At 33.0% G+C, this 14,169-nt stretch overlaps 1 protein-coding gene across 1 annotated transcript in view; it reads left to right on the forward strand.

Moving 5' to 3' along the window:
- The first annotated feature begins 8,799 nt into the window (after window positions 1-8,799).
- LOC129259336 (probable C-mannosyltransferase DPY19L3) overlaps window positions 8,800-14,169 on the forward strand; it is a 34,102-nt gene continuing 28,732 nt past the window's right edge. Inside the window, exons 1-5 of the mRNA XM_064097989.1 lie at window positions 8,800-8,832; window positions 9,250-9,322; window positions 10,902-11,026; window positions 12,050-12,195; window positions 12,628-12,748. Coding sequence (XP_063954059.1) covers window positions 8,800-8,832; window positions 9,250-9,322; window positions 10,902-11,026; window positions 12,050-12,195; window positions 12,628-12,748 — 498 coding nt within the window. The remainder of the gene's footprint in view (window positions 8,833-9,249; window positions 9,323-10,901; window positions 11,027-12,049; window positions 12,196-12,627; window positions 12,749-14,169) is intronic.

A 14,169-nucleotide genomic window follows, 5' to 3' on the forward strand; every position in this document is an offset into this window, starting at 1 on the left:
GTACATTTATCATGATTTTTTAAATTCCTTTGAATCATTTTAAAAGGATAACCTTAAGACGATAAGGCCATGGGAGGTCAGGTGGCAAATTAGGACAGTAAAGAGCAGTTATCCTGAACGGATAAAGAATGTAGCCTACGCAATCTTTTCATCAGTGTTTCATGGTTATGCGCACAAGGATGACAGAATCACTTCTTTGGTCTATTTTTTAGAAAAGAAAAAAAATCCTTTTCTTCCACAAAACCTTTTTCCTTTTCTGTTCTCCATTAAAACGACAATGTGTAATTTTTTTATCGTATCTTCTTGTACCTTTATATTATTTTTCATTTTGGGGGGGAACAGGTGGCTTATTATTTATGAAAGATATTGTTGCATACATGTAATACTGCAATATGGGGAAAGTCAGTGGTCAGCTGTAAGACAATTTTCATGAAAATTTCTGTGTAACTGTACTTTCTTAGAAATTCGTCTATTTTGAGAGTTTTTTTTTTTTTTTACTTGTGAGGAATGTCAAAAGTACATGTACAATGGCCTAAAAATATAATTGGTTTATGTGCTAGATGTTTGTTAGGCCAAACTTTAGATTTGATGTGAAGATTGAGCCAGACTAAATTAGTAAAATAGAGACAATGTACACCAAATCTAATAATTCATGCTTGTATTTTATTGATTTTCGAGCAGTTCGTACTTGAATTCGATCCAGTAGAATGTTTTTCGTATATAGACTGAAAATAACGATTTGTTTACCCTGGTGTATTGTGTAGCCCACCCACGAGTGCGTCCCACACAGTTAGTGTGAGCATGAACAGGTGCAATCAGCATGAAGTGCGAAGTGGTCCAATATCAATTCTATTCAACATTCATGAACCATCATGATGTGCTAGGAAGACATACCTGAAGGGGAGAAAAGGCAGTCATTCATTGTGTACAGAACATAACACTTTTCAAGAGCTCCAATTCTTTTTTTTAAAGTTTGTCTCTAGTAGGCGCAATAAAAATACTTCTCTTATTGATATATTAAAAGACAATGATGAGAAATATGTAGACCCCATATTCCTTACATCTTAAAACTCGTTTACTGGAAGCTAGTTATTGTGGAAACTAGTTTAACATATAATGAGAAACGTTGAAGCGGTCTTGGAAGCGATCGTCCAAACCGGTTTGGAAAACCACCTCGCGATGTAGTTTTCAAAATCGATTTGCCATCCTTAAACTGGTTTTAGCGGAAGTGAGGACACAACCATTCTTCAGGAAGTGATCTTCGCACATTTTGAGCGCGCTACTCCATGCACTGTGTTAAGGATGTCTATGGTGCAGTTTTAAATTTCACGAGAAACATGCCACCCCACTGAAAGTGTTCCCCTAGCAACAAGACCGCTTTAGTTGAAGTGGGATTTGAAAACCAACTTCTGGTGATCAAATGAGAACGCTAGCAAAGCAATCTTCCAAACTGGTTTCCTGAACAGGCATTCAGTAGACTAGTTTTAGAAAGTATAATGAGAATGGTGTCGTACTCGTAGTACAAGTATATTGCAGTAGAAGGGTTTTACATGCAAGGAATGCTGGGATCTCTTTCATCTTGGTGAGTTCTTACTGGAGAGTGACGTGTATTCCTTGTAGAGTATAAAACAAGGTATCTAGTGAATCCTCTAGAGTGGATTGTTCACTCAGCAACGTCTTTCACCCACGTGATTGGAATGTGTCTATTGATTGTAAAGCCGAAGAGGCGGAACTATAAAACAATGATCTTTTTGTTTCGGTTGGAGTAGTAACGAAACTTTGCACAGTGAAATAATGGCATTATACGAGTAGACACATTTGAAAAGTCATTATTCCTGTGGGTTTAGATTTTCTTTTATTATTGCCTGATTACACAATAAAAAAAATAGCATGTTGTTTTATGCCCATCACTCTAACAACAAGTTGTCTATACTTTTAAACAATTGTTTAAACAAATCGTTAAAAACATAAAACATTACGGTAGTTGTTAGAGTGACAGTCTTAAAAAACAAGCTTAAATTCTAAAAGCATTTTTAAAGGACAAGTCCACCCCAACAAATAGTTGACTTGAATAAAAAGAGAAAAATCCAACAAGCATAACACTGAAAATTTCATCAAAATCGGATGTAAAATATTTAAAAAAGTTATGACATTTTATATTTTCGCTTAATTTCACAAAACAGTTATATGCACATCCTGGCTGGTATGCAAATGAGGAGATTATGACGTCATCCACTCACTATTTCTTTTGTATTTTATTATATGAAATATGATATATTCTAATTTTCTCCTCATTGTCAAGTGATACAACGATTAATTCCTCCCTGAACATGTGGAATTAGCATTGTTTAATACTATATGGTTCAGTCAAGTTGGTCTTTAATGTCAAATCTATAAAAAATGAAATATTGTATAATTCAAACAAATAAAAACAAAAGAAATAGTGAGTGATGTACATCATCGACTGACTCACCTAGTTGTGTATATCACTGTTTTGTGAAAAATAAATGAAACTTTAAAATGTCATAACTTTCTTTTTTTACATACGATTTTGATGAAATTTTCAGCACTATGCTAGTTTGATTTTTCTCTTTTTATTAAAGTCAGCATTTTCCTGGGGTGGACTTGACCTTTAATGTGTAGCTGGTTTTATGGTGTTCTCTTTTATTGTTTTGTGTGCTTTAATCTACATTGAATGCTGACACAGCTCTCACACATCCTCCATAATCGCATGGAACTGTCACACCCATCCGACAATTAAGAATTAATATTAATAGATGTAGAATAAATTTGTCATCTCCGCATTTGCTCTTATTTGCATTTCCCCTCTAAATAATTGTGCTGTATGCTCTCTGAGTAAGTGGAACATGATGAAAATATACTGCCTTGTTTTCATGAACAAATTTTCATCAGAAATAATATTTGTGATGCAATAAATGTGGAAAGTACATTAATTTTCAATAGATTCAACTCAACTTTTTGTTTTTAAAGCACAGTGAAGTTATCGATTAGATTTCATTTGATCTTGAATTGGATATTATTATGTGTCAGGGTATGTTGTAATTCCTCTTACTGCCCCAAAAGTTTACAAACTAGAATGAATTATGAATAATGGGTCGACAAGAGGTGACGTACAAGTAAATGTAGTGGATATTAATGGAAATCTTTATTTTAAGATTAATTACAAAAAAAAACTATATTTGACAATATCGAACAACCATATGATGGAGAGCAGCTTTAAAGGAGAATGAAACCTTTGGAACAAGATAGATTGTGTTAAAAAAAGAAAAGTCAAAGAAACAGATCAACAAAAGTTTGAGAAAAATCGGACAAATAATGAGAAAGTTATGAGCATTTGAATATTGCGATCACTAATGCTATGGAGATCCTCACATTGGCAATGCGACAAAGATGTGTGATGTCACTTGTGAACAACTCTCCCCATTACTTTAGTATATGTTTCACTTAAACTGCCTTTTTTATCACATCTATTCGTAGATCATGCTTTCTTTCTATAGGGGGCATGTAATATAGATTTTTAAAGGTCAAGTCCACCCCAGGAAAATGCTGACTTAAATAAATAGAGAAAAATCACACTAGCATTGTGCTGAAAATTTCATCAAAATCGGATGTAAAATAAGAAAGTTATGACATTTTAAAGTTTCGCTTATTTTTCACAAAACAGTGATATGCACAACTAGGTGAGTCAGTCGATGATGTCCATCCCTCACTATTTCTTTTGTTTTTTTTATTGTTTGAATTATACAATATTTCATTTTTTATAGATTTGACAATAAGGACCAACTTGACTGAACCATATAGTATTAAACAATGCTAATTCCACATGTTCAGGGAGGAATTAATTGTTGTATCACTTGACAATGAGGAGAAAATTTGAATATTTCATATTTCATATAATAAAATACAAAAGAAATAGTGAGTGGATGACGTCATAGTCTCCTCATTTGCATACCAGCCAGGATGTGCATATAACTGTTTTGTGAAATTAAGCGAAATTTTAAAATGTCATAACTTGCTTATTTTACATCCGATTTTGATGAAATTTTCAGTGTTATGCTTGTTGGATTTTTCTCTTTTTATTCAAATCAACTTTTTGTTGGGTAGTATCCCTAAATTAGACCACAAAAGAGCCAATCTGGAATAAAATTATTGGAAATGGTTTTTTGACTGATTTGAGTAGGTATGGGTGTCAACATTTACCAAAAAAAAGTTAGGAGGAATACGGGTTGGGGAAAGTGCTTTTTTTCAAGGTCAAAGGTCAATGACCTTTTTGTATATACTGTATAATGGTATCTCTGAGATGGAAAGGCACAGGTTGGTGATAATGGTTTCAAAATGCACAAATTCTTACCAGAATATCAAATAGAATAAAATTAATTACCTAGAATGCACATTTACCTATAAAATTCAAGGTCAAAGCCTTTCAAAAGGTCAATTACCTTTTTACATTATATACCATACCGTATAATGGTATCTCTGAGATGATAAGGTACGTGATGGTGATCATGGTGTCAAAATGTACAGATTCTTACAAGAAGATCAAATAAAATAAACTTAAGTACCTAGAATGCACATTCACCAATAAAATTCAAGGTCAAAGCTTTTCAAAGGTCAATGACCTATTTACATTATATACCATACTGTATAATGGTATCTCTGAGCTGAAAAAGCACAGGTTGGTGATCATGGTGTCAAAATGCACAGATTCTTACCAGAATATCAAATAGAATAAAATTAATTACCTAGAATGCACATTTACTAATAAAAATCAAGGTCAAAGCTTTTCAAAGGTCAATGACCTATTTACATTATATACCATACTGTATAATGGTATCTCTGAGCTGAAAAAGCACAGGTTGGTGATCATGGTGTCAAAATGCACAGATTCCTACCAGAATATCAAATAGAATAATATTAATTACCTAGAATGCACATTTACCTATAAAATTCAAGGTCAAAGCCTTTCAAAAGGTTAATTACCTTTTTACATCATATACCATACCGTATAATGGTATCTCTGAGATGATAAGGTACGTGATGGTGATCATGGTGTCAAAATGTACAGATTCTTACAAGAAGATCAAATAAAATTAAGCATCGAGAATGCACATTCACCCATAAAATTCAAGGACAAAGGTCAATGTCCTTTTTAACATTAGATAATAATAATTGTATCTCTGAGATAAAACACCGCAGGTTGGTGATCTTGGTGCCAAAATGCAAAGACTTGTACAAGACAATTAAACAACACTAAAATAAGTATAAAGAATAAACTTTCACCCTTAAAATCCTACATCAGAGGAAATATATAATCTATATGACATAAAAATAACACAAAAAAATTTGTGTTCATATTTTATTTCTGAATAACGTAAATAACCATGGCTAATTTGTAATGAAAACATGGAGGTTTCATCATTTCGGTCTGAAATAATGAAGGCCATGGAGAATGTATTTAGGGGTCAGATGTCAATGAGCCCTTTCCAAAATGTTGATAACCAAATAACACTTTTTCATATACTGCAATGCATTGCCAAAAGCACTGAAAAAATAAATAAAATCAAGTATATAATTTGAAATGATTTTTATTTTAAGTAGCAGCATAATTAATGCATCATTATATCTAAATCAAGGTTGTCATGTCTTTTCTCTCCAGCGATAGGCCACTCACCTCAATGCTATAATAAATACTATAAACTATTAGCTTTATCTTTTGAAAATGGATAGGATAGGTCTAACTCTCATGTCACAGCTAGCATCATCTGAGAGCATTTCCAAACAGCAGAGGGATGATGATGATGATGAAATGAAGGCCATCATTAGAGCTGCAGCTTCTGTCATACATGTAGTAAATTACATATATATCAACTTCAACAAAGGTGAATTCCCGTATTATTATTCATTACCTTTCATCAGTTCATTGCGAACTGCCAGAATCTCTTGTGATGCTAATGTTGCAGGAGAAAACTTCATATCTACTCTCTGCCGTACGTCACCCATGATGCTATTTCTACTAGGTATCAGTTTGTGCAAGGATCATGTTTTTGGTCCAGAACAACTGATTGCTATCATGCACAAATTAGGCATATAACAATGAAATTCAAAAGGAGATAATAGCTTACAAGTACACATCCATCGACCTAACAAAAGTCCTACAGCACCACTTCCAGTTCTTGACAATCAAGCTGTGCAACATATCAGTCATAATATAGATCCTGGTCTGATATCCCTTGACAGAACGTAAGGCTTTCATTGAATGGGCCAGATAAAAGTCTTGAAAATGTCAGAAGGTTTTCAAGAGTTCAATTACTCTTTGCTGAAGTTGAGACACTTAACTTCATCTATGACAAATTAGCTGCAGCTCTAATGATTGCCTTATTTTAATTCTTCGTCATTGTCCCTGGCTATATGAAAATGTTATCGGATGATGCTTGCCCTAAAAGTTAGGCCTATCCTTTCCATTTACAGATTAAGTTATAGTTTTATAGTATTGATTGTAGCATTTGAGGTTAGTGACCTATTGCTACAGAGAAATTAGTACCTTGATTTAGATTGATAAAATGCATATCTAAATGCTACTACTTTAGGTAACTTCACCATTGTCACCATTTCAAATTATATCACACATGATTTTTTTACACTTTTGTCAATCCATTACAGTATATTATAAGAAAAAGTGTTATTTGATCCAATTTTACCTCGGACTTGTATTTTGACATCATAATTGGTCAAGGATTCAACTATTAAATTTGTGTTCTTTTTCCACGCGGGTCAGTCTTTTTTCCATCAGAATCACTATACCTACATGCCACAATCACGTTATATCGACCTATTTACTTAAATTCCATGACGTTATTAACATAGTTGATTGACCTTTAACTCCTATAATATATTTTCCATGGCCATTTTTTATCCTTAATTCAGAATGAAATTATTTATTAGACTTCCATGTTTTCATTACAAATAATTATCTTTCTTTCTATTATTTACAAATAAAATGTTAATATAATGGATTAATTTCTTTTTTGGGGGGGGAATCATGCATGGATATATAAATATCTATAAACTTTTGACCTTAGACTTTGGATATTGGATTATTCTGTATGATTATTTTGAGTCTTTTTTATCTTCTTGCAAAAATTGCTTTTTGACATCAAAATCACCAACATGCAGCGTTTTATCTTAGAGATACCTTTATATGATATATAGCCTATGTAAAAAGGTTATTGACCTTTGACCTTGAACTTTATGGATTAATATGCATTCTAGGTGATTAACTTTATCTTATTTGACCTTCCTGTAAGAATCTGGGCATTTTGATACAACGATCACCAACCTGTGCCATTTCATCTCAGAGATACTATTATACAGTACGATACATAATGTAAAAAGAGGTCATTGACCTTTGAAAGGCTTTGACATTGAATTTTATTGTTTAATGTGCATTCTGGGTACTTAATTCTATTTTATTTGATCTTCCTGTAAGAACCTCTGCATTTTGACACCAAGATCACCAACCTGCACCTTTTCATCTCAGAGATACCATTATACCGTATATGGTATACAATGTAAAAAAAGGGTCATTGAGCTTTGAAAGGCTTTGACCTTGAATTTCATTGATGAATGAGCATTGTAGGTACTTGATTTGATTATATTTGATCTTTCAGTAAGAACCTCTGCATTTTGACACCAAGATCATCAACCTGCACCTTTTCATCTCAGAGATACCATTATACCGTATATGGTATTATAATGTAAAAAAGGTCATTGAACTTTGAAAGGCTTTGACCTTGAATTTCATGGGCGAATGAGCATTGTAGGTACTTGATTTTATTTTATTTGATCTTCTTGTAAGAATCTGTGCATTTTGACACCATTATCACCAACCTGTAATATTTTATCTGGGAGATACCATGATACAGTATATTTAAAAAGGTCATTGACCTTTGACCTTGAAAAAAAGCACTTTCCCCAACCCGTATTCCTCCTAACTTTTTTTTGGTAAATGTTGACACCCATACCTACTCAAATCAGTCAAAAAACCATTTCCAATAATTTTATTCCAGTTGGTTACTAATTACGGGATACTAGGGGTGGACTTGTCCTTTAAAGAATACATTATGGATAAAGAGTTTGTATCACCATAAGAAAAAGCAAAAAGAGACATTTTGGGGGTATTTTATAGTCCATCAAAGGGAAAGTTGTTCACATGTGACATCACACATCCTTGTCGCATTGCCAATGGGAGGATCTCCATAGCATTAGTGATTGCAATATTCAAATGCTCACAACTTTCTCATTATTTGTCCGATTTTTCTCAAACTTTCTTTGTTCTTATTCTTTGATTTTTCTGTTTCGACACAAGCCTATTTGTTCCAAAGGTTTCATTCCCCTTTAACTTCTTGGCATTGGATTCTCAGCCAACATGAACCATCATGAAAAAAAAGTTTCTAAGATTATTCACAAGGTTGGAATCTTGTGTCCCTTATAGGAACAATATGGATGAAACCGGAGAACTCTTTCCACATGTGTGAAATCGGTTGTCATCGTCAATAAAAAGAAATATGAAGATCTGATTTGCACTTGACGGGCGAGGAATTAAATATGGGTCTCTTCCAAAGGTCATGGCTGCAGAGCTGAACCCTGGAACACAATGCTCTTTAGCATTGATCATAAAACAAGTTTTTACGGTTGATGCATTGACTACAATGTACAATCGTTTGTAGGCTATATCAAGTTTGCAATTGATCATTAAGCTCTGTGTAAGATGACCCTGAGATGGGATATATGGTGGATTCTCCATCAGCCCAGGTATGCTCAACCTGAAGATTTTAGCCCAAACAGACATTCTTGAGAAAAAAAGTTTTGAATAGTGAAATCCCAATTTTCATCAGCAAAAGTGGAGCTATCGCTATGAGCTGCCATTACGCCCCCCCCCCCATCCTCCGGCAAAGGTATATGTATTATTCAATTCGAAGTGCTTTTCTCTAATCCCTCTAAATATTTGTCTATTTGTGGCCATTTTTTTTTTTGGGGGGGAGGGGTGGTTACAACTGCCTATAGTATAGTTTTTGTTGAGTGTGAGTGGTTTTTTTTTGGGAGGGGGGTGGTTACAACTACCTAGAGTTTTTGTTGAGTGTGACTTTATGTTTTTACCTCTACATTATTATATATATGATATGATGTTGGAATTTTGACAATTTTCATCATTTCTTGTCTCTTTTTCAGGTTTTTATGAACTCACAAATGAGAATACAACAGAGAATTGGAGGACCATCAATGTACCTAGAGTTTTTGTTGAGTGTGACTTTATGTTTTTACCTCTACATTATTATATATGTGATATGATGTTGGAATTTTGACAATTTTCATCACTTCTTGTCTCTCTTTTTCAGGTTTTTATGAACTCACAAATGATAATACAACAGAGAATTGGAGGACCATCAATGTACCTAGAGTTTTTGTTGAGTGTGACTTTATGTTTTTACCTCTACATTATTATATATATGATATTATGTTGGAATTTTGACAATTTTCATCACTTCTTGTCTCTTTTTCAGGTTTTTATGAACTCACAAATGATAATACAACAGAGAATTGGAGGACCATCAATGTACCTAGAGTTTTTGTTGAGTGTGACTTTATGTTTTTACCTCTACATTATTATATATGTGATATGATGTTGGAATTTTGACAATTTTCATCATTTCTTGTCTCTTTTTCAGGTTTTTATGAACTCACAAATGATAATACAACAGAGAATTGGAGGACCATCAATGTACCTAGAGTTTTTGTTGAGTGTGACTTTATGTTTTTACCTCTACATTATTATATATATGATATTATGTTGGAATTTTGACAATTTTCATCACTTCTTGTCTCTTTTTCAGGTTTTTATGAACTCACAAATGATAATACAACAGAGAATTGGAGGACCATCAATGTACCTAGAGTTTTTGTTGAGTGTGACTTTATGTTTTTACCTCTACATTATTATATATGTGATATGATGTTGGAATTTTGACAATTTTCATCATTTCTTGTCTCTTTTTCAGGTTTTTATGAACTCACAAATGATAATACAACAGAGAATTGGAGGACCATCAATGTACCTAGAGTTTTTGTTGAGTGTGACTTTATGTTTTTACCTCTACATTATTATATATATGATATGATGTTGGAATTTTGACAATTTTCATCACTTCTTGTCTCTTTTTCAGGTTTTTATGAACTCACAAATGATAATACAACAGAGAATTGGAGGACCATCAATGTACCTAGAGTTTTTGTTGAGTGTGACTTTATGTTTTTACCTCTACATTATTATATATATGATATGATGTTGGAATTTTGACAATTTTCATCACTTCTTGTCTCTTTTTCAGGTTTTTATGAACTCACAAATGATAATACAACAGAGAATTGGAGGACCATCAATGTACCTAGAGTTTTTGTTGAGTGTGACTTTATGTTTTTACCTCTACATTATTATATATATGATATGATGTTGGAATTTTGACAATTTTCATCACTTCTTGTCTCTTTTTCAGGTTTTTATGAACTCACAAATGATAATACAACAGAGAATTGGAGGACCATCAATGTACCTAGAGTTTTTGTTGAGTGTGACTTTATGTTTTTACCTCTACATTATTATATATATGATATGATGTTGGAATTTTGACAATTTTCATCATTTCTTGTGTCTTTTTCAGGTTTTTATGAACTCACAAATGATAATACAACAGAGAATTGGAGGACCATCAATGTACCTAGAGTTTTTGTTGAGTGTGACTTTATGTTTTTACCTCTACATTATTATATATATGATATGATGTTGGAATTTTGACAATTTTCATCATTTCTTGTCTCTTTTTCAGGTTTTTATGAACTCACAAATGATAATACAACAGAGAATTGGAGGACCATCAATGTTATACAGAGATTCAATATTTATCAAGAGATCTTTCTTGCATTCATATACAGAATATTACCATTCATTCAGGTGAGTCCATTGAATAAATGATGCGTTTTAATAACTAGTATTTACATGTAGGTAAACTTTTTTCAAATTCCATTAAATGTCAACCTTTTCAATTTAATACTGCTGTTGGTATTAAAAAAGGAGTAAAAACACAATGTAAAAGTTTTTTCTTGATTATCAAGAGTATGTAGAAAATCTGGTGGGATGCGGCTATTTTTTAATCACTTTTTTAAATGTTGATAAAAATCAAAGAAGTCAAAGAATGAAGGGAATAATTATGAAAATTATAAACAGAGATTAATACAGATCTTCCCTGCAGAATCTCTCTTTACTTTATGGCTTTACTGGCACTTTTAGTAGCCTTTAACAATTGTATACATGTTTATTTACTACTTGTATTCACTGAATCCACTGTTAATATTATTCTTATGTTCCTGTACAAAATTAGTAAGTCCTGTACTATGGGATATTGGATGGAAAAAAATGTCTTGAGGTTCCCGTAACACAAAAGTTAGCAACTATCGTACACTTGATTTTCACGATTGATTGTACATTATAGTCTATGCAATCAATCGTAGAAAAATGTTCTACGATCATTGCTAAGCTTTGTGTTACGGGCCCCTGGACCAGCAGGGTCCTGTAACACAAAGGTTAGCGATTAATCGTACGCTTGATTTTCTACGATTGATTGTACATTGTAGTCTATGCAATCAATCATAGAAAAATATTCTACGATCATTGATAACCTTTGTGTTACGGGCCCATGATGATGCTCAATTCAATTGCTAATTCGATCATAAGTCTTGCGATTGATGTCTCATCTGCTTTTTGCTACAGAAATTATGAGATGGTATCCTATGGCTAATATTGATTAATCCTCCAATTTTAGATACAAATTTGAAAAATTAATAACACAGTTTGTTGTATCAAATTCTTAAGTCTATTTTTCTTGAAAATTGCATCAGCTAAGAAATTAATTGGAAACTATAGATTAATTAATATTTTGGTTTCATTTTTTTTTTTTTTCATCTCTCTATTTTTCAGAGTAATTATCTACCCATCTTTTTCTACATCAAGTCTGTATTTGCTCTCCATGGAGTTTATTTTACCACTATCTTTGCCATGGCATGGCTTCTCAGTAACTCGTGGCTCTCTGGGCTGCTTGCGTGTACGTTCTTCATTGCTAACAAGTGAGTAAAAACCACAGATCAGCCTAATATTTTGAAGATGTTATTGCATTTGAAGCAAAGTGGAATGTTACCTGTACAGGTGAATCTGACTTATATGTATTTCTTGGGAACATGGAAATGTGATTTAGAAGATATCAATATAATATATGCATTGCTGTATTTTTGTCTGAAAGATTCTTCAAGATTTGGGTGATTGTATGACTCATAGAAATGCAGACTCAACTTGCATTCATTCCAATAAAAATACAAATATGAGAATATAGAATGAATAAAAAATGATAAGGATGATAATGATAATACCTTTATTCTGCTCCTTGTACTTTTCCATTTTCATGGGTAACAGTGCTCAAAAGAAATTCACCCTATATATTTTACTTTATTTTGTTGTTCCTCATTTTCATGCTATTATTGTTTTTGTTTTTATCTTTTTAGGGCAAATGCAACCAGAATTGACTACACCATACCTCTAAGAGAAAGCTTTGCTTTGCCATTCCTCTACATGCAGATGACCATTATTACCTACTACCTGAGGCCGACAGTCATTCACAGACAGGTCAGTTTCATTTTAAAGCCAAGTTCAAGTTTAGGATAGAAATGTCATTTCGATAGGAAACGGTAAGAAGCAATCCTAAAGTGTGTATCATAGGCCAGAATGCTTATTTAGAACAAAGTTCAATCGAAATAATTCAGGCTTGATTGAAATTATATTCATTCATTACCACATGGTTTTCCTGGTTAGGCAAGACACAACATATGGGAACCACGCTATAGACAGACAGGCATTTTTCAGTTATAGTTCTGGGCATTGTTGCATAAAAGTAAATATTATGATAATTTTGCATTCCAATGGTAACTACCATGGTAACACTGATTATCAGCCAATCAGAATCAAGGATTCCATGCAAGTTACCATTAGAAGGCAGAGTTACCATAATGGTAACAGGGCATCAGGGCCCTGATATTCATTTGCTCATTACTCTGTAATTATACATTTTCTTGAAATATCTTTTTGGCACTTATCATTTATTGTAATATCGTTTTTGTAATTCTGTGTAAGTTTTGTTCAATTCTGTAAACAATTTATTTTCTGTTGTTACCCATACCAGGGGGGCCCTTTTCATAAAGCTGTTCGTAAGTTAAGAGCGACTTCATGAACGACTAGTGGTCCTTTCTTGTGGTAAATGATATTTGCCATCAAATTTTCATTGGTGATTATTTAGTGCATAAGGAAGGATCTCCAGTCACTCTTAAAGTCGCTCTTAACTCACAAACAGCTTTATGAAACATCCACCAGAGTTTATCATGCCAATGAATACAACTCCAAACAGACCAATGGCAAGTCATTAGAAATATCATAAAACCCTTTTTATTCCTGCTCCTGAAAGAATTGTATTTTATGTTTACATTTTGTTTTGTTTTGTTTTGTGATTCTTGTTTGTTCTTTATGACTTAAGAAATTTGATTCAATCCACCCTTAAGGCGACCTCACACCTTACGACTGGTCTGCGACCCGATTTAGGAACAAATCGCATTTTGCTCATTTTCTGAAGATGTGAATGTAACATATCATTTTATTTGAGGTTGAAATTAATTGAAATAATAATATTATAACAATTTTGAAAGATTGCAAGCCCTTATTTTGGAGAAAAGTCCAAATTAGGTTCAAATCATAGCCAATCGTAAGACTGCTATGACGTCATTACGACTAGATATTAAATTCGCTTTTATTCTACGAAGGATGATAGCATAGTCACAAACTTGATCATAGGTATTCGTACAATGATTTCGAACGTTACACAGTAAGATATTCCAAGTCTCAATATTAGCATCAAATTCTATTACATTTTATTCTGAAATCGGGTCGCAGACCAGTCGTAAGGTGTGCGGTGGCCTTTATACAGTCATGGTGCACCAGTGTTCAACAACCTTTTGTGTACAAAGTCAATGGGATATGATAAAACAATGATGCCACAA

Source organism: Lytechinus pictus, chromosome 4 (genome assembly GCF_037042905.1).
Source record: "Lytechinus pictus isolate F3 Inbred chromosome 4, Lp3.0, whole genome shotgun sequence".
In the NCBI taxonomy this organism is placed as follows: domain Eukaryota; kingdom Metazoa; phylum Echinodermata; class Echinoidea; order Temnopleuroida; family Toxopneustidae; genus Lytechinus; species Lytechinus pictus.